This window comes from Wyeomyia smithii, chromosome 2, assembly GCF_029784165.1.
Source record: "Wyeomyia smithii strain HCP4-BCI-WySm-NY-G18 chromosome 2, ASM2978416v1, whole genome shotgun sequence".
NCBI lineage: Eukaryota > Metazoa > Arthropoda > Insecta > Diptera > Culicidae > Wyeomyia > Wyeomyia smithii.
Genome location: NC_073695.1, coordinates 186,264,686 through 186,290,239, shown reverse-complemented (window position 1 = coordinate 186,290,239; position 25,554 = coordinate 186,264,686). Strand labels below are relative to the sequence as shown.

Here is a 25,554-nt window from a genome sequence, read left to right as displayed (position 1 = left end):
ACAAATTCAAAAAAGTTGATGTTGGTTAACAAATCTACAAATCCTGCACCCCAAACAAACAAAAATGCAAAACTCGTGCATTTCAAATGTTGCAATAAAATATTTTAACTAGTTTAAACTTTAATGTTAATTCTATCAGTTGATAAATGCGAGAAAAACTACAAAAACCCCTCTCGATAAGACCTGCCAGGTATGGTTGAAGAATAATGGCGTTCATTATCTATCTCAATGGTACTTAATACTAAAGGATGTTTCTTCAATAGTTCGTCAAGTTTGATTAATAATCTGAGAGAAAACAACAACAACGCGTGAAGCAATCGAAGATATTATCTGCTGCTACCTTTATTAGGTACATATTTCATTAGTCTGATGATGAATTAGTAATATTACTGATGATTTAGACATGCTTGTCACTAAAACTCATGATCTGCATTCATTTTGCTAGTTTGTGGCTGGTTGGTATAAACGTAACCGGCAGTACGCCAAGTATCACCAAACCTCCTTCCTACCTGCTGCTTTATGATTCCTTCCTTTTGCGATATAAGTTACAAGTAATAGATACATATTGATTATTATAGTTAGTATAGGTTAGCACTGCAGAGTACCTTTTGTTAAGTAATTTGATTTTGATGTTCAGAGTAGTTACTATCTTGTTTTAATAAGTGGTTTAATGCTTTTAGTATGTATGAGCTGAGAGCGAGCTAGCTTGTTGATTAGTTTATTTACATATGGTATGTTTCGGGTTAAAAGTTGTCTCAATTTATTGCTACAATATTGGTAAAATAGTTCGAAAGTACAGTGTTAGAGGTAAAATTATTTCAAAAACGAACAAAACATTTCTAAAAATGTTACTTACGCAAGTCGGTTTGTACCTGCAAATAAAAAACACAAAACTTTGCAAATTTTCCCTGAATAATTGATCGGACAGCGGGACGAATCTGAACGCATTCTATCATGTTATGTTTGTTACGCAAATGGGGCTCAAGACGCGGTGTTTAAAAATCGGTTTTCGGACAAATTGTCTGGTTTTATTCTTCGGCAATTGGCGGCTATGATTAGCGATTGTAATATTAATTCCATCGTTAGTGCTTTCACGGAAGCCTTCAATTCCAATATGTTTGTAAAAACTACTCGTGGTAAAAGTATACTTTCCTTATCCGTACTGTGGGTAACAAACATCAAAAGCGTTCTGGCTTAGCACTTAAATATTCGAAGCCTACCCCCGAGCGGATACTTCCTGCGGGATACTGCTGCAAAAATTTGCAAAAATAAACTGGAAACTATTCATGATTTGTTATTGTATTTGCTTGCACTGATTATCTACAATAATGCCGGATTTAGTCATACAAACTCCGTTTCACTGTTTCCTAGTCACATACGTCTGAATGTTATTACTTAGCAAAATAGTAAAATTTGTAATGTTACTTTTGTTTGCCTAAAAATAGTACAATACCGTATGTCTTTCACTAGATAATAGGTAGTAAGGGTAGAATTGTGTTCCTTTATGGATATAATAATAGGGCACCAGCCTAGCCCAGCTTGTTGGCCATCACTTTCTGATTGTTGATCGCCAGCAGATTCTCCTGAACGATGGTGCAGGAAACGGGTTCGGGCAGTTTGATCGCACCGGAGCTGCTGCTGGTGGATATCGCCGAGGGCACGCTGTTGCTAGTCGAGCTGGCAGTGGTTGTATTCGAGTACAATTCAGCCGGGTCTTCGATGATCTTCAGTGGCTCGTTTAGTAGTTCATCGGGCACCGGAAGTTGACTACCAACGGAGGAAAAAGCGTTGGATGATTTCAACTTGTGAGAAGCCAGCGCTGCAGCCGGAGGTTTCACTGCAATTAGTGGTTTTTTCGGCTTACCATCGTTGGACCATTGCGCCTGGTTGAGAACGCATTCATTGTCGTAGATTCCGCTCTGCTGGTTGGAGTACAGTTGGCTCTGCCCGGTCTCAAACGAATGCGTCAGAGAGCTTGGCGGAGAGCTGTGGGAGTGGAAGATTTGCTTTGGCTGCAGGTTCTGGTAGCTTTCGGCGGTAGATTGCGCGTCGAAGGTGTGCTGTGGTTGCTGTTGGTACGAGGATATCGGTGGACCACAACTGGACGGAGGATTGCTTGTGCTGTTGTTGCTTGCCGATGATGGCGACCCTGCGGAAGCTATCGATGTGGGCTGCTGCTTCTGGATGGGACTGGTCGGCAGACTTGGCTGCTTGGTTAGAACCAAGTTGGGGAAGCGCACTCGGATCGAGTCGACGACGTCTAGCAGATTTTTGGCATCCATGGCGAGCACGTGTGCTGCTGATAACATACTCCTAGTGGTAGAGGGAAAACAAGAAAATGTAATGGCTCCTACAAAGCATCTCCTTAAGGAACGAAGACTTAAAAAAAGTTAATTAAAGAGGGCCTGGCGCTGTTATTTGCCCTCCAATGTTTGAATAAGAATTGTGAAAGTAATGATCGTTAGAAAAATCTTTTTCACTCGCAACCGTTCTGCCGCTCATGGCAAGTCCGTCCCAATTGCATTTTTGTCAATTTTGAGTTTATTTATGGAATCAATTCCTTTTTATATCTATTTTCGATAAAACAAATATTTTTGAATACTTCGTTCTGAGGAGTTATGAAAAAAATAGCAAGTCGGTTTGTCCCATAGCAAAAGTGATCGCAAGTCGGTCCCACTGCAAAAATCTTCGCAATTTAACCCCACAGCTAATAATGATTATGAAAAATGTGATATTTACCACAACTTGTGGTCTTCAGGATTAGAATTGGATGTACCAAGTGATATTCGATAGGAGGTTTGATTGAATTTTACGCGGTCTACATCGTGTGGTTCTAGCTGATAGTACAATGTTATCTTCAAGACAAAGTTTCCACCAGTAGCTTCCTCCAGCTGTTGTTAGTTGACAGTGAACGCTTTAGGTGTGTCACTGTATTATTAGTTGAAGCACTTTTAGTAAATACTACTTTTCGTATTTTATCCGTATTTTATGTAAAGACGTGGGCAAGAATTGTTCAATTATTGTCGCGAATTTCGTTTTGAAGAATTTGCCAGTCTATTAAATACTTCGGTTCGCTACTTAGCTGTTTTTTAAAGGAGCAAACATTTTCCTAAGCTATAGGTGTTCTTTCATATTTGCTTCCTCTGCTACGTGGAAGCTGTCCGCCGTCACGAACGTGTGACCGCTCTCAGGAAAATTTAGAACAAGTTCCTACAACTAAACTGATTTCGAATTTATCAGTAGTATCAAATGTAAAAACAAAATCTAATTTTATTTTGAGCGGCGCAGTTGGTACATTGTGCTATGCTTCTCACAAAAAAACTTATTTAATGAAGCACGAGAGAAGGTCATTTATGAATTGACCTGCGATGGATTCATTCCAAACGCAAGCTATAGCACCGCCGTCGATTTGCAGTAGTTTGTTTTTCATCACCGGTCGTAGCTGGCTATGGGACTGACTTGCTATCATTCTGGCTACGTACCGTAAAAGTAATCGCATGTAAGTCCCAGCTTATGATTTTCAACATATTTTGATAAAGTTTCGGTGTTTATACAAGTTTTATGATGCAAAAGTGTTAGATTGTCATTGCAGTACTAAATTCTGTTGATGGTCTTGATTGAAAATGCATTCAAGTGCAAAATTTCACCCAAAGCGTTACGATTTTTAATTGCTGTTTTCTCGTCAGCACCAAAACGCAAATGGGACGGACTTGCTATGAGCGGCAGCGTTGTTCTTAATTTTTTATTGCATTGGAAACGAGCATTATTAGCTACGAGTACTAAGAAAGGTAGAGGTTTATGTTTCTGCCGTAACGAATTTTGGCCGATCGAACGCCTACATTATATATTGCTGTAGTATCTAATGATACTGTTTTTTTCTTCATATATTCATCTAGTGATATGATATGCAACATTTAATGTTGATTTGAAAAAAAAAACATCGGCTTCACAGCAATAATATTGGCTACAATTGTGTGTTACTTACTTTCTATATTCAGCATCGAGCGTGGTTTCGCTATACTGTTGCGCCAATCGCATAGCCGCCACCAACTCGAACATATCTTTGGACAATACTTTGTGTGCCATTTCAACTTCCCTGTGGGATAAACAAATATTTTTCGGTTAAAAAAATCAATTTGATGAAAGTTTTTGCTTCACTTACTTATGGCACTGGGCCGGGAATGAAATGGAGATTTGATCAACGGCGCCAAGAAGTGTGCGCAGTTCGATCCCTACGTTGCGTACCAGATCTAAATAGTCTGCCGCCAGCGATTTATCGACGCCCTGGCTTAGCGCCATTATTGACTTCACCACGCTGGTCGTTGCACTGTACACAATGTCACCGGTTCGATCCAGCGGCATTGTTCGCGTCGGTTCGACCTTCTTGATTACAAACTTCTCGTCACCGGACAGTGGTGTTGTGCAGCGTTCCATCGAGGAGCTCTTAGACTTTATCATACCGGACGTGGACCCTGGCGTGTGTGGTCTGCACGAATAAAACAGAATTGTTTAAATAGTTGTCAACAGATGAATGATTGTACTTAGTACCTAGAGTCAGAAGTATTTGGTGTGGTTGGATAATGATCGCCAAGACTTTGCGGCCCGGACATGGTATTCTGCGGGGAGAAGTGCGGGCTTTGCTGGGAATGGTAACTGCCGGACAATGAACCGCTGCCATTGTTGAGTTCTTGCTGCTGCTGCTGATCGAACGATGCGCTGCCAGCAGCGGACGTGATCAGGCTTAACCGTTTCTTGAGATTGTTCTCCTCCTGCTGGAGCCACTTGGAATCGACCTCACTTTCCTGCTGCTGTTTACGAAGCTTGGCTTCCAGAATTTGCTGCGTCTCCTGTACCTGCAAAGAGATAGAATTGTATGAAGACGCTCTCATTTGAAAGTTAAGATTCTAAGAAAGCAAAAAATCTTTTCTATGATTTGCGGTTATGAAAGTACTGGCAGCAAAGCATTTGAGATTTACCTCTATTGTATATTATATTATATCCAAAGTTGGGTAAATTTAATACAAATAAAAACTTCTAGACAATAAAAATAACATTCGATTTAACTCGGTTTTTGTATCTATTGTGAAAATCAAAGAAAAGAAGTTTTGCAAATTACAAATAGCAACGTAATGGAAATTAAGCAAACAAAACCATACTGATAAACACATAGTTTTCTGTTCAACATTAACGATCATGCAACTTTATTTACGCTCATCGGCAGAAACGATTACTCTGGAACGGAAATAATAATTTATACCAAGTCGAACATAATTTCTACTGGATGCACAAACATGAAAATGATAAAAAAAGAACGAAGTTCGAACCAACTGAAATCATATAAATTAAAATCACAATTGAATTCAAGTGATAGACAGGAAACAGCGGTAAAACCTTCTGCGAGATTCCGGAACTGGAAGCGGTTGCCTGCTGTGGTTGCTGCTGTTGGGGAGCAGCGACACCGGTTGCTTGTTGTGGTGCAGCAGCCATCATCGGTATTTGTTGTGCTATTCCGACTGCTTTTAACTGACCCGCTGCTGGTGACTGATGTGGAAATTGAACCTGCTGGGAAGAGGCAACGCCCATGACACCTTGTGGAATCGCTGCATGGCCTGAGGAAGCGGGAGCGTAGGCGGCCGATTGTTGTGGCTGGTAGATTTGCTGCTGCTGCCACAGAGAACGTTGGGGAGTGCCTTGGGGTTGCTGGACGCTAAATTTAGAGCTTTGTACCGAGCTGTACGGCGGTGGAAGAGAAAAATTTGCAGCAGTTTGGGAGACTCCCGGTGACATGAGAGTGCTTGGAGGAAGGATGCCTTTTTCAACGCTCTTTTTAAGAGCTATTGAAGCACACGATTTAACGTTTACTCCACCGAAATCATAAATCTCCTCCTGAAAAGGTTCCTGCTCGCGGGGTGCTGCTGATACAGGATTGCGATATCCTTGGTAGGTTAAGTTTCTTTCCAAGCTGCCACCCCGATTACCAGTATTCATTACAAGGTGCTGATTACGTTCCAAGCTTCCTCCCTTATAATTAGCCTTATTGCCGAGCATATCGTTGACGATGGCAGCCGACTGATTTCTTTCTAAGCTGCCTCCTTTTATATTGTTCAAAAACATTGCTTGATTCTGATTTCTCTCCAGACTTCCCATCCGGTTGATATATGCTTGACCAATTTGTCCTCCACGCTCCAGGCTGGCAGATCTGACCCCATGATTTGGCGGGTAGGACTCCATTTGGCCGCCGCCACTGTACTGTCTGGTTAGCGAGTTTGATCTCATGGCTTTCGCCGATCCATACTCCATACCCATTTGGCGTGTTCTTTCCAATGAGTTAATCCTTGCGGCATATGTGGAAACCGCACCTCGTTCTAAGCTACGCGAATTTCCCGTCGATGATTGCTGTTGATCCTCTTGGGGTGATTTGATGACACCTGGTTGCCCGTACTGGCCGGCATACTGTATATAACCGGGATGCTGCTGTTGCTGAAAGATTTGCTGTTGCTGTAAAACCTATGAGTGGGTTAGCATGGGTTAGGGTAGTTTCATCAACGGCGCATGAGATGCAGTTTGTGTTTAGTTATTTTACTGATGGAATTGATGAGTTAAAAAAAAACCCTTAGATCTTTTCATAACGGTATCCTCCTTACTAGATCATCAGGAATTTACTGATGATATAGTTTTGAAATTTTAATAAACATTAAAAATTAGAGTTTTAATATTTTTACTGATTTCCCCGAAATACATTTTTTCATATTATGTGAACTGGTGACCATGCGTCGCCATCACTTCATTAAAATGTAAACGCACTGATAATGATCTCGTTTTCACATATAGGTAATAATAAAAAGATAAATAATTATTAGTTACCCAATAGAAGAAACCAAACAAAGCATGCGACCTCTTTAAAGAAATCAATTCCACCAGTAAAAGATAAACGTAACAAATGCAGCATTCTACCGTGGGAAACTACACTAACCTGCTGGAAATATTGCTCCTGTTGCTGCTGCTGCTGTTGTTGTTGTGTATGATACTGTTGGTACATTACCAAACTAGTGGGCATCGGTTGCTGCTGTTGGATGGCAGCGGCCACAAAGAACTGTTGCTGTTGAGTACCAGTGGGATGCATGAAATTATTGTTCATTTGGGGTGTGGCAGGGTTCATGCCGGTCAAGGCAGAGGAGTTGCTAGCAGACTGGTTCTTCTGGATGGCTTTATAAGCTGGTTCGATAGAATGAGTTTGCTGCGTGAGCGCATTGATGATTTCACAGGGAATGGGGTAGCTCGTATTGGGGGCCGTTTGGTTATTGGAGATAGGGTTGTTGTTAGTGAATATTGGATCTTGAGGATTTTTATAGGACTCTAAAGACTCGGTTGCGATACCGGATACAGTGGAACCTTCCGTAATGCTATCGATACCGGTCGTGGGTACCAAAGTAGCTGTAGAAGGGGAAGCAACAAGAGTGTTATGGTTTTCGACTTCCAAGGAAGAAGGTGCGCTGGAATTGGGATCACCGCTAACGATCGTCGCCGATGTAGATTGGTTACTTGCTTCGTCGACAATGGGATCAAGTTTGAGCAGTTCGTTTGCGGGTAGGGATACGGTTTTCAGTGATAAGTTTCCGCTAGTAGTTGTTTCTTTAGCGATCGCGACTTTATCAGTATTATTTTGTGCATTAGGGTCAATGTCTACGGCTAGAGTGTTAAATACCGAAGCAGGTGTTGTATAGCATGATGGGTTAACTCCGCGTTGTTCGTTCTCGCGCATCAGTGCCGCCAGTACAGCGGGATCGCGAGCGATAATGTAGGTTTGCGGAGCACCAAGAGCCTGTTGTGAACCGTCACCTACTGATGAAGAACAAAATTTTGATTAGCAAATCGGAAATCGACTTTAGTCCGACAACTCACCACCCATCATAGGGCCACGGGCCGGTTTTGGTGGAGCCACATCGTCACCTGCTCCCCACGACATGGCAGCCACACGACGATTCTCCCGCCGCATTGTCTCACAGTCACTATGGCGTTCTTCCATGAGGATTTCGCTGGAAAAAAATTATTTATTCATTCAGTGTATTTTTTAAATACAATGATACATACTAGAGAACCTCCTTTACGTTCTTGAAATTCGGCCGTTTGTGTGGTTCGTACGACCAGCACTGCGACATCAACGAATATAACCGGGGTGGACAGTTCGGTGGTAATGGTAATCGTTCACCATTCTCCAGTTTGCCGATCACATCGCAATTTTTAATTCCTTGGAATGGTTTCACCCCGAGCATTAGAATTTCCCATGTGCATACACCTAGAAAAAATGAAGAAATTGGCAATAAAATCTAAAATTAGAACGGGATGGTTTTTTTACCGAACATCCAAACATCGCTGGCTGTGGTGAACCGCCGGAAGTTGATAGATTCCGGAGCCATCCATTTAATCGGTAGCATTCCTTTGGTAGACGTATAGTACGACTGATCTTCAACCCATCTTGAGAGTCCAAAATCGGCAAGCTATTCAAAGGAAAGCAAATCATAGTAGTCGGAATACAAATTATTTGAATTAATTATCTCTTTCGGCCAAAAGAACATCAAAATTTTCAGTTTAAAAGTCATTTAAAAACAACAAAAATCCAACGTACCTTAATACAGGTTGGTGAACTGACCAGCACATTCCGAGCGGCAATATCCCGGTGAACAAATTTTTTCGATTCCAGATAACTCAGAGCAGTTGACAGTTGATAGGAATACAACAGCAAAGTTCCTAACTTCAACCTGAAAAATAACAACAAAAACCGAACATGGTTCGTTACTATCCGGAAAAAGATTGCTTTTTCTACACGGAAAAATTGGTTCCCGGTGCGGAGCCGCCGATTCCGATTAAAACTCGGCGACCGGTGCCGCCAAGAACAGAAGTTAGCACGTGGGGTTATGGCGATTTTTTCGAAACTCAAACAGGAATCAAAGGGGCTACCTTTCTTCCGTGTCGAACGCGAGCCCGAAAATTACCAACCGCCGGTCAAAGACGCTTTTTTGCGATTCATCGAACCGGTCCAGCGGGAATGCTGTGTGCTCCGATGCCAGTGCCTAGGCTTCTGGAAGAACAAGCTGCACTGGGCTTGATTAAAGCGAAACCGGAAACGATCGTCACCCAAAAGAAAACCAAAAAAGGCAAGAAAGCGAAAAAATAACGGAAACTTACTTGGAACCATTTTTCTTGAGATACGCTCGCAGCTCCCCCAGACGGGCCAATTCCATTACTATCCAGATCGGCGGTCCACTGCAAATGCCAATCAGTTTGATAATATGCGGATGTTCGAACTTTTGCATTATGTCTGTGAATTATAAAAAACGTGTAAATAAATTGTTGAGATTCTTAAAAAAAGACATCTTACATGCTTCCTCTAGGAACTTCTCCGATGTTGCCAGATCGGCATCGGCTTTACAGGTCTTTACCGCCACCTGTATAACACCACCACCCTTCTGCTGCGCTTCGGCACTATTGTTGTTCTCCCCATTGGCACCCCCAGAAAGGGAAAGTTCATCGAATTCGCTGGTCAGAGATTGGTTCAGCTTGTTAGCTAACGTCGATTTGCTGGACAACCGACACGAACCGATGTGCACATCGCCAAACTGCCCAACTCCGATGATTTCGTTCAGAGTAATCTGATTGCGATCCAGCTCGTAATTTCTGGCGGCAGGTGTAGAGTAGTCACCTTCCTCTTCGCACATGCCCAGTTCGGCGTAGTCTTCGTTCAGCGTCGGCTTACTGTTAGAACTGGTGCTGGCTTCCAGTTCATGAACGGAATTATTCAACTTGTCGCTGCTCGAACGAGTGGAGTCCTGTTTCTCCGACGACTGCGAGTCCGTCATCTTTCGGTTTTGACTCTTCTCAAGCGAATTGGTCGCGCTGCTGTTTGGGGTAGTTTTTGGTATGACGGTTCGATCCCATAAGCTAATATCAGTATTATTAAATAATCTACAGTAACCATCGACTAGATCGGCTATACTCTCGGAAGTCTTAATACCATCACATGTGATTGCAAGATCCTCGCTGTTGCCACTGACTTTTATCCTCAGCTGAGTCTTTATTTCGCTACACGGGCAGGAGACACCCTTCTTGTCCTTCTTTTCGCCACTGCCGCCGCTACCGCAGGAACTGGTGAGGTCTGGCTGGTCTTTGGAATTTTTCGAGCTCGGTTGTTTTGCACCTTGAATATCGCTTTTCGTCAGCGATGACGATACTATACTGGTTGTTATTCGTTCGATATTTTCGAAATCGGTTACCTTCGTGGGAGGTGCCTGCGGGTTAACCGAATAGGAAATACCGACATGGGGGCCAATAATTAAATCGACACGAATGTTCCATCCACTGCTCAGCTGAACGTTGAACTGCTCCTGGTCGAAGGTGTACTGGGTGCGCAGCAAATCGAAGAATTTGAGCATGTACTCCATCTCGGTGTAGCTGTAAACCTTCTTGTAGCCAGCCTGGATAAGTTTTTTCAGATTCTTCTGCTTAATGGTATCTATCACAGATTTGGGTATGAAGTTACTAAAGCCCATCTCCTTCTCAATGTATTCAAGATGGTGCTTTCGATCGTTCGACGAGTGATTCGTGTCTTTATAGTAATGTCGTATCCCAAGACAGCACAACTGAATCGCAATATCTTGATCGATATTGGGTATGTTCGACTGAATGTAATCTTGTTTGACTTGATCGAAGTAGAAGTGACACGTAGTACGATCTTTTTCGTACAGTTCCTTCAGACTTTTTGGTATGTAGCGTACGCGGAGTTCCGCCTTCCAGACACTATTGGCATGGCCGACAACCCCACTGGTCTTTTGCTGCATCCGCTTAGCAATAGTACTCTTGTCGACATTAGGACAGTCGGCATTGCTGCAGGATGGATTGAATATGTGTGCCATCACCTGGGTCATGGATGTGTCCGGTGGCATCCAGAGCACCTCTTTGGTTAGCATGTGTCGCAGACGGAGTGCATAGCTCTGCGGGTTCGTCTTGTGACCTGGTGACATTGAGTTCACGATCAGATTAATTATCTGCCGGACATCGGATGCCTCGTCGAAGCGAATCATGCGGAAGCCATGGTTCGGTAGATACACATGCAGTGTCTGTGTGTCGCCGGTTTGCGCTGCAAATGGAGTAAGGAAAAACGATCAACTTCGGACTGGTTGTAAAGGTGGCACGAAGGCGAATAAAATATGCCGCTTGCAATACGAGAATGAAAAATGATGCTACCGGAGCGCAACGGTTACGGGTGCAAATGCACCACACCGAAGTCGCACAGTGGGCAAAAATTGTGAGTGTAATTAAATTACCACCAAGGCGACGGGGGCCGGGTGTGTAATCCAATCCTGCCGCTGAGCAGGTGATGTACGACTTTTGAGTGCTGCTTGCCACGGCAGCAGCTAGCTCAGGATTTCAATTTTGGTTTATTTGCCGGAGTCGGTAGAATTTATGGTCAGAAATAAATCCACTGAGAAGTGATAATTTATTTTCAAGACATACGGCAGTTAGAGTGACGGTTAGCCTAAAATTGAACGCATATCATGGAGTTTTGAACAATTCTAAATAATATAATTATCGCTTCAACGTTTAATTACGCAATTTAATTTATGTGCCGCCATTTATTATTAATACTCTGCTGCAAGTGATGTACCTTATGGAACTCAACCAAAAACAATTACACCAGATTATTGAAACTTCAAGGCCAATAATACTCTACACGATAAGTAACAGGCCATCAAAAGGTGATAATTTTCGACAATTAATTCACGTGTCATGGACACCACCAACTTAGCTGTGCAAAGTATGCAATTTCGCCAGCGCATGCCAGCAGAAGATGCATGCGATAAAAAAAGTAATTATTGACCGTTAAACGACGAATCGAGCGAGGCAAAGAAAAGGGCAAATTGTCAGAATAATATGTGCCATGCAATGAAAGGCCATGGGTTGGACGGTTGGGGCGAGCCGTGATAATACAGGTGTAGTCAGGGTGGAAAAAATATGGGGCACATTCTTTATTTTTTGATCAAAGTTTACGGAGAGAGACTGTCAAAATCTAAACCCTTACACATTCTTGATATTTGCGGAATAAGTTATTGAACCTTTACAATCCTCAATTTTCAAAACACTTATTATAAAAGCGTACAATTCTGAAAAAAAATGAGCACAAGTTTTAAAATAGCATCAATTTCATTCCTTAAATCCTGAAATATACAGAACATAATGAGCAATTCCACAAAAACGGGCCACTTTGATTCGGTGGAAACGTTGCACAGACCATGATGTATAAAGACATGGTGTAACGATATGTCAAAAGCATAATCGGCCATATTGAAAAAAAAAAAAAATTGCCAGCCAGTAGGTTTGTTTATAAACAACTAGGGCATAAAAATTATCGCATCTCAAAATATATCATTTGGATGCATTTAAATTATAAATATGGCAATGCTACATACCTCGCTACCAATATTCATTAATTTAAGAAACAATTTCCAACTTAAAACACCCGAATTTGCGGTATTCAATTGTCTAGTTAGTGAGGATATATCAACAAACACGAAAAAGTTATTCGCTGTTGCATAGTGATGCCTCGTCTCCAACCCTCCAAAGTGAAAAAACGCTTCCTCACCCCGCGCCTAGTTTTTGGTCAAACCGTTACACCATGTTCTACTCATCATGGCACAGACGTTCTATGGGCAAAAGATGCCATTTTGTGCTGTTATTATTTTTTTTTAATCACGACTCGTTTCTGAGAAGCTATGTAAAAATACTATGCATAAAGGTATTGATGATTACAAATAATTATAGAGCCAAAACGGTTTTTTTTCTGAAAGGACAAAGTTACTATCTACAACTTTACTGGTTCAAACCAAGCGTTCTGGCTTAACTTTTTTCGTGTTTTTGAAAAATTTACACTTTTATGTTTCCTATTTCTCTATGATCGGACAGCTGTTAATATTTAACTGTTTTTTTTGCAGTTTTCATAAAAAAATTGCTTTTTTAAAAATAGATAGTTAATCTTTTTTGAGCTTTTTTCTAAAAATATTCCCCAAAAATAGATGTTTTTATCGGAAAGATAAAATTATTATCTACAGCTCTACAGCTCTGGCTGGACAACGCGTATCATTGGTGCATTCCGTATCTGCAGGTATAAAAAATGGACAAAAATGGTGGTGGTTAAAAAATGGACAAAAATTGCCGATTTTTCATGGGTTTACCTTTACACGCACTAACGAAACTAGCATGCAGCATCAATAATATCAACCCATCAGTCAGAAGAAAAGTTCGACAGCTTTGTCAGTCGAATTCTAACTGTGATGACGGAAACAGTTTAGGTCCGTTCAAACAGTTTAGGTCGCGTTCAAAGAACGGTACCCTGTTGCGTCGAAAAAGGACATCGTGGACACAGGAAACGCCCGTTCCGGCATCTACAACATCTTGGCACTATTGGACAACAATCAGAGCATTGAAAGATAGCCCGATTCCGGACGGCCAACGGCTCTGAGCGACAATAAGCTCCAATGAATGCTGAAGAGGAAGATCGAGGGAAAAGTGGCTACATCGCTGCATGTGCTTAGCTGGGAGGACGGTGCAACCGGCCAAACAATGAAAAAGTACCTGGCAAACATAAATATACATGTCAGGAAGCGGCAGTCCCGTTCACTGGTCTCGGAACAAATCATGAAGTGGCGGTGGTGACCTGTCTCATCCTGGATGGTAATGACTGGCAGGGCACTTCATATTTTACTTCTCCCACGAAAAAAGTTATCACCGAGGTGAAGTTTATTTCACACACCAAGTTCCTCAAAAAGGATGCCAAAGCTGCTCTTCTTTTGCTTCGGACTGACCGTGAACGGGCAAATTTATAGTACGAAGTGCCTGCCGGAAGTTGCGTTGTTCATCAAGAAATACCATATGGCCGAAGACGCCGTGTTTTGGCCGGATCTGGCGTTGGCCCACTACTCGAAGCGATCGTTGAAGGAGATGGAGCTGCTGAATACTGATGTGGTACCCAAGTTGGCGAACCTGCCAAACATCCCCAAGTTGCGTTCCATCGAGGATTTCTTGGCAAGCCTAAAGTGTAAGATCTACTTCCACAATTTTGTTGCGAGAACTGAGGAGAAATTAATAAATTATGTCTTAGGTATTTTTTTATCATCATCCGAAAAAAGTCCATTTTTACCACATACGTTAATTCGTGCGTCTGACCTCCATAGGAGCGGCTCGCAACAGCGTCTGAACCACCGTCTTGTTAGTACACCCAAAACCTAAACATCAAAGCCAAAAGTGGTAGCCCGCACCCATCTTACAACGAACGAAGAACGAAATTATTCGAACCGGAATAATCGGCACCCACACGACGAAAACGGAATAACAGTTGGAAAGTCGGAACATGGAACTGCCGATCCCTCAATTCAATTGGTAGCACTAGAGTACTGGCCGACGAGTTAAAGAGCCGCAATTTCGACATCGTAGCGCTGCAGGAGGTGTGTTGAAAAGATTCTAGGGTACGACGTGCGTACGTAGATGGTCATACCATCTACCAAAGCTGCGGCAAAGCACATGAGCTGAATACAGCTTTTATCGTGATGGGGGAGATGCAGAAGCGGGTGATAGTGTGGTGATCGATCATTACCCAAATGTGCCGGTTGACGATCAAAGGCCGGTTCTTCAAAGTCAGCATTATCAATGTGCACAGCCCTCTCCTCGAAAGCACCGATGATGATAACCGCTATCCAACACATGATATTAAGATCATCATCAAAGATTAGAACGCTCAAGTCGGCCAGGAGAAGATGTTTAAATCGGTAATTCTAAAGTTCAGAGGGTTCCAGTTGACACAGGAAAAGACTCATCGATTTACCGCCTACAACAATATGGCCGCATGTAGTATCTTCTTCCAGCACAACCTCTCACATCGGTATACCTGGAGATCCCCAAATCAAACAGAATCGCAACTTGACCACGTATTAATAGATGGTCGGCACTTTTCAGGGCACTTTTGAGTGTCGGAAGGTGTTGGACGAGAAGACTGCGCGGATATTAATGTCACGTCGAGCTACCCTTTAGAATGTGGAGCGATATAGACATAAGAGGAGACAGCAAAACCAAATTCCTGGAGAATAAGCCCCGCCAGGAAGAGGAACAAGAGGAAATTTCTCTCATGAGACGCGAAAGTTTCACTAGAAACTTAACGCATCCCGCACAGGCTTTGTCCCGCGAGCCGCATTATGCCGAGATAAGGAAGGGAGTATTCTGGTGGACGATCGTGAGGTGACCGAAAGGTGGAAACAGCCCTTTGATGACCACTTGAATGGCGTACAGCAAGAGGACCAAGGCGGCGATGGAAATGACATCTTCGGTGAAGGAGAGGACGGAGACGTGCCTCTCCCAACGATAGGCTAAGTTAAGGATGCCATCAAGAACAACGGGGTTATATGCACTATCTAAAAAAAAGTGCCGTGAGTACAGAGCCTTTACGCACCATCTATTCATCGATTTTGAAGCCGCATATGATATAATTCGACCGGAAAGAGTTATAGAAGATCATGGACGAAAACGGCTTTCCCGGGAAGCTGATCCAACTGATTAAGGCTACGATGGATATTGTATTGTATGTTATAGGGTAGGGGAGCCGCAAGGTTACAGAGTCCGCTTTGTCAAGCGGATGGTCGTGGGTTCGAATCTTAGTAGAATCAGGCCATCCGATGTCAAAAAGGACTTAAGCATGGGTTTATTCTCAGGCTCCCCACCAGTTATCCTGCCTTTACGCTGAAATCTACAAATACCTTTGCGTGACTTTCCTTAACAAAAAAAAGTCCCTCTTATCAATAAAACTGGCCAGAAGGACGCACGACGAAACTTCTCCAGGGAATTATTATTGGTGATATTTGGCAAGAGGAACGAGTATCGGTATAGTAGAACAGTAAGCGTGTAAGGAAGAGTAGCACATTACACACAAGCACTGATGAACAATAATAATAAGCATGCCACTTCTCAATAGAGGTATTGCTATTAACAAAAGTGCGGGATACAGCAGACACCCGGGCATATCTCACAATAGATCTACGATTCTGGTCGCAGTGAGGAAGCCCATAAAGAAAAAAAAAATGTTATAGGGTAGAAGCACCGGTTTTGGCCATAGCACCATGGTAACGTATAAACATTGATGTAAAACATGAAAAGTACGGAGTTTTTCGGGCTGTCATACGATATCGCATAAGTTTCGTGAAAACACAAAACTGCTTTTGGATAAATAAGATTGTATTACTATAGCACCGCTATCTGATATAATGCGATAAATGAAAGTCCAAAGCACATGACACACGGTTGAAGGCACGTTGAATACTAATGATGGCACTGTAGTTGGTGCGACGAAAAGGCAGTTGCAACCCAAATGACCTCCGCAGGGTTTTGGATGGCGCGTTTAGGTTGATTAGGCGAAGAATGGCCGGGCAATCAATCCGTGAAGTCAAAACATCCAAAACTACCATGGCGCGCGCTGTTTCTGAGCGAAGTTGAAGAGTATCGAGTTGGGAAAGCTGGCAGCGATCCTCGTATCGGGTGTTACGCATGGGTTGCCACCAGGGAAGCATTCTAAGAGCGTAACGTACGATTCGGCGCTGGATTGCATTATTGTAGTGAGGAATCCAGAGAGTAAAACAAAATTCCAATGAGGACCGAACAAGCGAGCAATAGAATGTTGTTATACAATGTATATTAGTTTAGTTCAGCGGTACTCAACCTTTTTTTGTCCGCGTGCCCCTTGGCGATATTTTTCATATTTTTCATATCGATTGTACCCCCTGGCTTGGAATGTTCTCGCAGAGTAGGAGGAGAGTAGTGATAGATCATGTTGTGGTGGTCTAGTTCAAGTTTGAAATTGAACTATGGTTTGTTTGATTACTACAGTCATGTTTTAAGAGCAAGTTTTAACAACAAATGAAGAATTAAAAAAAGAAATTACTTCGTCCGCCATTACTGATTTTTATTTCGCGTATCCCCTGAAGGCTTTCGAGTACCCCTAGGGGTACGCGTACCCCAGGTTGAGAACCACTGGTTTAGTTAGTCAAATAAGGAGGATTTTCTGCTGATGAAATACATCTACATGGTAAAGTCAAATTATGAAATAAATTCGTGTGAAAACAACTTTTTCGCGGGTTGGCCAAAATAGGAGCCCCAAGTGGCCAATTTAGAAATGCTATGGCCAAAACAAGAGCCTAAAGAAGTTTTTTGGTTGGAAAATATGTAAACAAAATAACATAATTTTATTATTTAAACTCAACGTTAAACTGATTCAATTACATATTTTTCGAAGGAAGAAGCCCAAATATCTTTCATTAATAACATACTTTGGCCAAAACCGGTGCTTTTATACTGTGTTTGTCTTAATGAATCAAACTTAGACTAGTATATATAAAACATGACATAAAATCACATTCTGAATCATTTACACCCTATTTAATCGATTTCAGAATTGGTTTGACGACTCTCCAAACTCCAACATAGACTCTAAAACAGAAAATTCACGAATCATCGCTGTCATCGGTTCTTGGTTCCCATACAGGCTTCGATAAAAGCTAGACTGTAACAGGGATGACAGCTGCAATTCCTCCGTAGAATACGGAAGTTAGGTAACTGAGTAACTGAGGGCAGTCCACTATCCAGTCAAGCTATCTTATTCCAGCATTCGCATCTTGAGGTATGTAAGATGGGTAGCTATGAGGTACAGCAAGTTAAACAAGCAGAGGCAGATCGGGAGGGTCAATTGGCAATAGTGGCACGACGGACTCAACTACATTGAGGTCAGTTTCATCGCTGCAAAACACCAAATTCATAGTCCACGTGCATTGCGGACAGTGGGACTTATTACGGGAGTCACTTCACGGTGAGATGACAACCGTAATAGGCACGGTGAAAGTGATTCCCATTTGATTTGCACGCGTCTTTTCTCACCGTGAAATTTTTCACTTCGTTCTCACCGTGAGGTGACATCCGTAATAAGCCCCAGTATTTCGTTGACAAAGGTTGACGAACTCCATTCCATTAACGAGGGCAGAGCTTGAAGGGTAGATTCACCAGTAAATCCATAATTCACCACAATTCATCAAAAGGGATATGGGAGGATTTCGGGTGACTTTTCCGGTGCATTTGAATCACGCAGGCTAATTCGGCAAGGTGATGGTCTCTCTTGCCTACTTTTCAACATTAAGCTAGAAGATGTTATGCGTTGAGCGGCATTCAACATGCGGTGCACGATTTTTAACCGATCCAGCCAATTCAACTGCTTTGCCGATGACGTAGATATTGTTTGTAGAACATTTGAGGCGGTAACAGAACAGTGCACCGGACTAAAACGCGAGTCGACGAGTTCGTCTATCATGGCTTACTGGTAACTTCGGAAAACGACATCAGTCATGAGATCCGGAAATCTCGCCTACAATAGGCTTCACAAGCATCTGCGGTCGAACAGACTCAGTCCTTGCACATTGTGTATACTGTACAAAATGAGACCGGTTGTTCTCTACGGGTAATTACTCGAAGAGGACTTGCGTGCAATCGGAATTTTCGAACGTGCAGGAGGACGGTGTGTGGCGACGGAGAATGAATCATGAGCTGAAGCAACTCGCTGGCGAGCCCAGTATCTCGAAAGTGGTAAAACCCGAACAGAGACGCTGAGCAGGAATATGTCCTGCCTAGCACGAATGCCGCACAACTACCTTGCAAAACTGGTGTTCGCTGGAAATCCGGTTGGTACACGGCGAAGAGGAGCGCAGTGAGTAAGACGGTTAGACTAAGTGGAGTAAGACCTGGCAAGCATAGCATGCTCGCGGGATTGGAGAAACGTGGTCATAAACCGAGTTTATTGGAAGATCACATCGATTGAACAGACCGTCTTGGCTCTAAAAACATTTTTAATCATCAATAACTTTTTTACATAGCTTTCAAAAAATGAGTCTTGTTGCAAACAAAACAGCAATAGCACATAAAGACTCTTTTTCCATAGAAACATGTTTGAAAACTTTCAGGCAAATCAAAAACTACAAATGAATAAAAATATTAAAACTGGGACTTTTTTGTAGAATTGCTCTAATTCTATAGATTCTCGTATTCAGGTAATAGTAATTTTCAAAAAACAAAATTCTGAACACTTAAATTTTTGGAAACATACTTTGAGCAATAAAAAAACTCCTGAAATCATTAAATCGGTAAAATATCCAAATATTATATAATCACGTAAAAGTAACATATCTCATATACTTTTAGACAGGGATGTTACGGATGTGATTTTTCAGACACTCGCAGATGCGGAAGTGTGATTACGGATGCAGATGTGAATTTTCATGCGGATGTTCCGCATTCGCGGATGCGGATATCCATAGTATTCCTTTTTTTTTATTCTGCTTATTTCACATGACCATGTTCCTCCCCCTTGTGGTCCCCGTGGCTCTGTGGTTAGCGATGTCGGCCGGCTAGCTCTCCCACACGGTTGTGATATCGGGTTCGATTCCCGATCTAGTCGAGGATCTTTTCGAGCTGGAAATTTTCTCGATTCAGCACTGGGGCACGGTGTATAGTTGTACTTATCCTACACATACAAAAACAATATCGATAACGAATTCTCTCAACTAATCTAGTTGATCGAGACCGCTATTAGCCCCAAGGCTAATAATTGTTTATGTTCCTCCCCAGTGCAAAAATTATTTAAGCGAGCAGTAAATACACCAGGATGTCAATTTTCATGCGCATTTGCGGAAGCGGATATCCGTAACATCCCTACTTTTAAAATAGTTACCACTGCAGTTATGAAAAAAATTCGCAGACAGTAAATGTTTAAAGTATCTATTTTCAATTTTCATTTTAAATTAAAAATTCAGAATTCTTATGATCCTGATTATTTGTTATCCTCAGAACCTGAATTTCTTAAATTTTTTAACCTCAAACGAAGAAAAGTTCAAATTCCAAAATAAGCAAACCTACGATGTTGAAAACTCCTGGATCCTAAAACTTCAAACTCTAATGAATAGACATAATTTCCTCAAATTGAAAACTACAAGATACTGTAAACTTAAAACTGGAACTTGTTAACACCTAAAATCCAATTGTTGCAGAATATGACAATAAAACACTAGTGAAGAAACGTAAATTAATCGAGCCAATGAGATAAACCCTCGAAACTAAAAATCGAATATTTAAAAATCCCTAAATAATTATTTTTTAAATATACGAAAAAAATTTATGTTCAAATTCTCAAAGTCCTATAAATTTAAAATTGTCAAATAATAAAACTTCGATATCTTGAAATACTATTTCAAAATCTTAAAATTTTTAACCCGAACTCTGTTAAGTTTTTTGAATCCAAATTTTTTAAAATTTCAGGACCTTCAAACTATGAATTGTTGAAATTACAAATTATTAGACACGTTATATGGGAAGAAGGTGGTGTTATTTTTTCGCTCTCATGTCATAAAGGACCTGTAAAAAACACGTAAAGTGCATAGGAGCCAACATTCATTTTTTGTCCCACCCTAATGAGGATATGTTGTCACAGGAGACACTATTTTCAAGTCTTGTATCTTTGAAAAAGTTAGCCACGTGGTGGCTCCTACACAGTTTCATCTTAACATTCCAAAACGATAAATTTCTCTAATGTGGTAAATTGTCATATACATAAGGCAAACTAAAGTTTCAAATGATCTTTCTGATTCTGATGAGCGCTCTTTGGTGCTCAATTATAGGTCAACACTTTATAGCTTTTAGCCAAATAATAGAAGCTAAACTCTCACTAGATGGTGCATATGAGATGAAATGAACGGACACGTCATTTCAATTTTCAGACACTTGTAAAACAATAAAATATATTTGTTACGACCTACAAACGCCACCAAAACCATGTTGGCTAATCAAACAATTCGCTTTTACTCACTGGTTTGCCTCGAGGGACTGAAGTGCGGCGAGTGACCGCGCGGTATGTTAAGGTCGACCATATTGGATCCGGTGCTACTGCTGCTGGTACTAGAACCACTGCCTCCACCGGCTCCGCCGCCGGGCACAGCACTGGTCGAGCTGCGGAGTCTGGAGTTTCGTTTAAAGTCCGCCGCACCACCACTGGATGTCCGCCAGTGCTGGATGCTGGTCTTGGGAGTGTTGTTGTAGGAGTACCGCGACGGTGACGAGTGAGGACTACCGTGATGCCCCCGGTACGGGGGCTCACCTAGACCGCTGCCTGAGCCATCGTAGCTGAAAGAAAACCAGAAAATACGGATTATTGACTTTTTGCTATTGATGAAATCGTTACGACAGAAGTATGTGCAAATGACTAGTTTGCGACAGCTTAATCCGGTGGCCAGTAGTGCTCTTAGTGACGATAAACCTGACTTTGGTCCATGGTCTTCCACATGAATGTCGAATGCACCGCAGGCATCACTGAATTGACACTTAAAATTCATTAAATACAATATTCCACTTCTCGATAGGCCTTCTTCTTTCTCGAACAAGAAGCTGTCATGAGACGGTTCATCAATAAGCTACGTAATGATCGTTATCCCGCTGGGCACAGCAGATCGCTGCTGGTTGGCCATAGCCATATTTTAACTGGTCGGAATCACAACAACCACGCTGTCTGGCCAAAGTTTTCTACAGAGATCTTAAACGAGATGGTGGTTTTTTATTATTATTGCAAAACCGGTGCGCAGACCATGGTAAATGCACATGCACATTTTGAGTTCCCCTTCCCGAAACATTCCGATTCTTCAATTTGCAGATAAATTCCGTAGATTATGGATTATGGACGTGGCGTTCAACCGAGAGGTTATTTATAGAATCTGAAGGTTGCTTATACGTGAAGTGCTTAATGGCTGTTCTTTTTTGTTTTATATTATTAGAATCCCACTTTTGTGTGGCTTTCATGGGTTTGAAGTTTAACTTAGTAACGTATGTTAAATCGCTAATTCGCTGCTATCCGCATTCTGAAATATGGTTTAGTGTTTTATTAATTTAAAATTCATGCTTTGTGAGTGATCATCACCAAAACAGAATATGGAGATTGGAGAATAAAGAAAAAAAAATGAATAATAACAATACATAATCCAAAACAAAAATATATTTGGCATGTTATTCTTAATTTCATTTCTTCCAATTTCTTCAAATAATATAAAATATTACGATTTTTTTTGCTGTTTTATTCAGTGAATTAAACGTAATTTAACCGTACGTTTGATGGTTTATTTTCATTTTTGAAAGAAGATACATGTTGTGTCAAATTGATCACAGATGTTTTCGAACCAGGAGGGTTTGTTCGATCAGTGTGACGTATTCGGCAAAGTTGTAGATAATAATTTCGTCTTTCCAAATGATGAAACAACATTTTTTCCCACAAAAAAAAATCAGCCCATAACAACATCTGTGAAAAGTCTCAGTCAAATGGAAAACGGCAATTGAAAAAAATAATAAAATTAAAACATTAGGGATTGATCACTTGGCTTCCAATCTCAAGAACTCAGAATCCTACCCACGTCAAATCATCGCACCACTTTACTGTAAAAAGTAGTGAAGTCATTGTGATCTATCTCAATCCATCATTAGTTTCATGTTTACCTTATATTGTATATTCCTGTATATATTTGGTACGTAACACAATTAAACATATTTTAACGCTTTTTATATCTATCGTCAGCAACAGATAATGTTTTGTTCAATGACGAAACCGAGACAGTGGCTTGTACCTCCCACAACTAGCATCTGTTTCCAAACAAGCGTCTTCTATGGCACGGAAAACGCTTCACCGTATTCCATTATTTTGAAAAACAACATCAACACAACCAAAACACGTCAGGGTCATAACAGCAACTGTGGTTGTCTTTTTTCTTGGCCCATCACCGAGTTATGATTAGTTAGATGTTCAAACCCGAGCACACCAAATTTACACCTGGTTCATGGCTTCATATTTTGCGCAAAACAAATTCTAGCGGAATGTTTGAGCACGTTTACTATTATCTCACCGATCGACGTCATATTCACATCCTAACATGCGGTAATCGTGATTGTATCACTGCCCAGACTTAGCCTGAAGCTACGTGTATGGTGATTCTAATAATTAACATAATTCCTTCAGGTTTTTACCTGAAACGCTGTTCAGCTGGTTGTTGTACTGGTTGCTTTAAATTATGACAGCCACGCACCGGAAAGTCGGTGGGGTGCCGTTGTGCAGTAAGCAATTACTAAGATTTACATATGACCCACATTTTTGAACACCTCCGGCATCAAATAGACAGAACACAACTTATTGTTATCACATGTCTGCGACGACGACGACGGTGTGTCTCGGAGGTACCGACAGTCGGCACTATTCCCTACGCATTTTCGGTGCAAATGATGTCATTTTGTGGTACGGGCAACACAGAAATAAATGGACGAGGCATTAAACCTTTATCACATTATTAGATGAGGATTCGATTTGGTCTGTGTATGCAAAGTCTACGGTTGCTCATGGTTGCAGTCGTAACTGCGCTTTTCTCATTGACTTTCGCACACTGCCATTTAAACGCACAACCATTTCTGCCAGTGCATGGTTGATTCGATAGCAAATTAGCTGTCACGAAACTATACCGGATTTCGTTACGACTAGTTTGGAGCGAGCTTATCGGCGCAATTAATCTTAGTTGTGCAGAAACGTGTTGACAAAACACGGTTGCACTGCATAGGTTGCGAGATAAAGCTGTGAGAAATTGTGATTCGTTTCACGAAATGGAAAGACCAATGAATAGAATAATTCTAGAGCAAAACATGAAAACTAACTCATTTGTGCATTCAACTGTCAATGATAAAATATAAGCAACAGCTCAATTGTCAATTTAACTACAAAAAACACGAGTATCTTGATTAGTAGCATCTGTTCGCAAGGCAATGGAAAGCATAATTTTAAAATTCGTTTCCCTTACAGACACTGACATTGAGCACAAAAACACAAACCGTTTGAATGCCACTTTAGAAAAATATTACCACGGTGTGTGTATGAAAGAAACAAACGAGTTTTCCACTAGAAGAAAATGGAAGTTATACGACTGCGTGTCAGCAGCGCACAGCAAAATTATTAACATAATACTAATTATATAACATTTAATATAATAACAATACTTTATTGAACTCAACATCGGATATCCCAAAATTTTTTAAAAACGCACTCATCAGAGCATCTTTTCTGAAAATTAACGCTTGCCAAACTTCCAACCGACTGACGGATGGCACCGCCTGCCGAAAATGACATTTATGAGAAGAAGAACCGCATACCGCATCCTGTCGATTACTGGCTAACATCGATCGCGTCGTCGTCGTCGTCGCCGTACCGTGACAAATGCGTGCGGGTGAAATGGGAAAATCCCGCGAGTTGCCGTTTATTTATTTACTATTCAGTGTCCACCTTCAGGAAGTGGCGCAAGTCATTCGCATTCACGTATACACGTACATTACCTACTAAAGTAGAAAGAGTACGGAGTGTATGGGTAGAACTAACGAGCAGTTGTTCGCTGGCAAAATGAAGCAGGCGTATGCGAGGGTGAGGGCGGTTCAGTCATGAATGAAGCCAATACACTCATGATGTCTAATGTTATGATCATGATGGCGATGACAAAATTGTCGACATTTCGCAATCGAATTGCTTCGCTACGTTTCGACTGAAATCGTTGGAGGCGCGAACTGTCTCGCTGAAGGGGAAATTGACTGTGAGCACGAGATTGTATTGTTCAGGAAGTCAGCGTAATAATGGCCGAACGGGAATGGTACTTAACCTTGGTTCTAACACTCAAGAGGTGAACAATTGAGTGTGAAGACGGATTGCTCAAGATAGACTTCGTATTACACGCATTGCTCAGTGGTAGTTTTCAATCATTTTGTTTGGTGTACAAGAATGTTGTTTGAATGACTTGAGTAGAGAATTATATAAGTCGAATAGTAAATATTACAAAATGCATTAATGTGTTCTATACTTCTTAGGGTATTGAATGTACTTTCAAAAAAAAGTATTTCGACCCTGCCGTCTTTAATATGTATCAACTCATATTTAAACAAAGTTTAGTGTTAGGCATGGATGAAAAAGTTCTTGTAATAATAATTAATATAATAATAATACTCCGAATTAATTCCCTATTACACTCTCGATAATTAGTTGTTGTTGAAAAAAAAAATGTATGAGACACGATCGCAAGCTTAACGTAGGGTTACGATAGCATCTCTTATGTCAAGGAATTTCTTGCAATAGGTTAGGAAATACACTTTATTATGACTAAACAATTCAAAGCGGGAATTTCAGTAAACGTCCTTTCCTACTCTCCTTAACGCTAAGATTGCGATAGACACAAAATGGCATCGGAGGTCAACTGTTGGCCTTTGTGCTTTATCCCGATTACGGAAACATCCATATTGAATGCTATTTGGTCAATTCATGCTGTTTTCCAAGAACCGGAAGTTACCATCCCGAATTTCAAAATAGCGTCTGGGGTCGATTTCTGGCCTCTGCATATCATGCTGGTTACAAAAATGCATATATTG

General features: G+C 41.3%; 1 protein-coding gene across 12 annotated transcripts in view; it reads right to left on the bottom strand.

Annotated features, from left to right (window-relative positions):
* Positions 1-309: 309 nt before the first annotated feature.
* LOC129726199 (uncharacterized) overlaps positions 310-25,554 on the bottom strand; it is a 239,184-nt gene continuing 213,939 nt past the window's right edge. For 6 of the 12 annotated variants that reach the window (XM_055682933.1, XM_055682932.1, XM_055682922.1 and 3 more), the window contains 13 exons: positions 20,936-21,249; positions 9,380-11,134; positions 9,187-9,319; positions 8,627-8,759; positions 8,357-8,498; positions 8,092-8,296; positions 7,903-8,036; positions 6,974-7,842; positions 5,392-6,507; positions 4,549-4,853; positions 4,163-4,486; positions 3,986-4,096; positions 310-2,313 (listed from right to left, as the gene is read on the bottom strand). In XM_055682933.1, coding sequence (XP_055538908.1) covers positions 1,530-2,313; positions 3,986-4,096; positions 4,163-4,486; positions 4,549-4,853; positions 5,392-6,507; positions 6,974-7,842; positions 7,903-8,036; positions 8,092-8,296; positions 8,357-8,498; positions 8,627-8,759; positions 9,187-9,319; positions 9,380-11,134; positions 20,936-20,996 — 6,072 coding nt within the window. In that variant the 5' untranslated portion in view covers positions 20,997-21,249 and the 3' untranslated portion in view covers positions 310-1,529. The remainder of the gene's footprint in view (positions 2,314-3,985; positions 4,097-4,162; positions 4,487-4,548; positions 4,854-5,391; positions 6,508-6,973; positions 7,843-7,902; positions 8,037-8,091; positions 8,297-8,356; positions 8,499-8,626; positions 8,760-9,186; positions 9,320-9,379; positions 11,135-20,935; positions 21,250-25,554) is intronic. The other 6 variants (XM_055682929.1, XM_055682928.1, XM_055682927.1 and 3 more) reach the window with 6 other exon arrangements.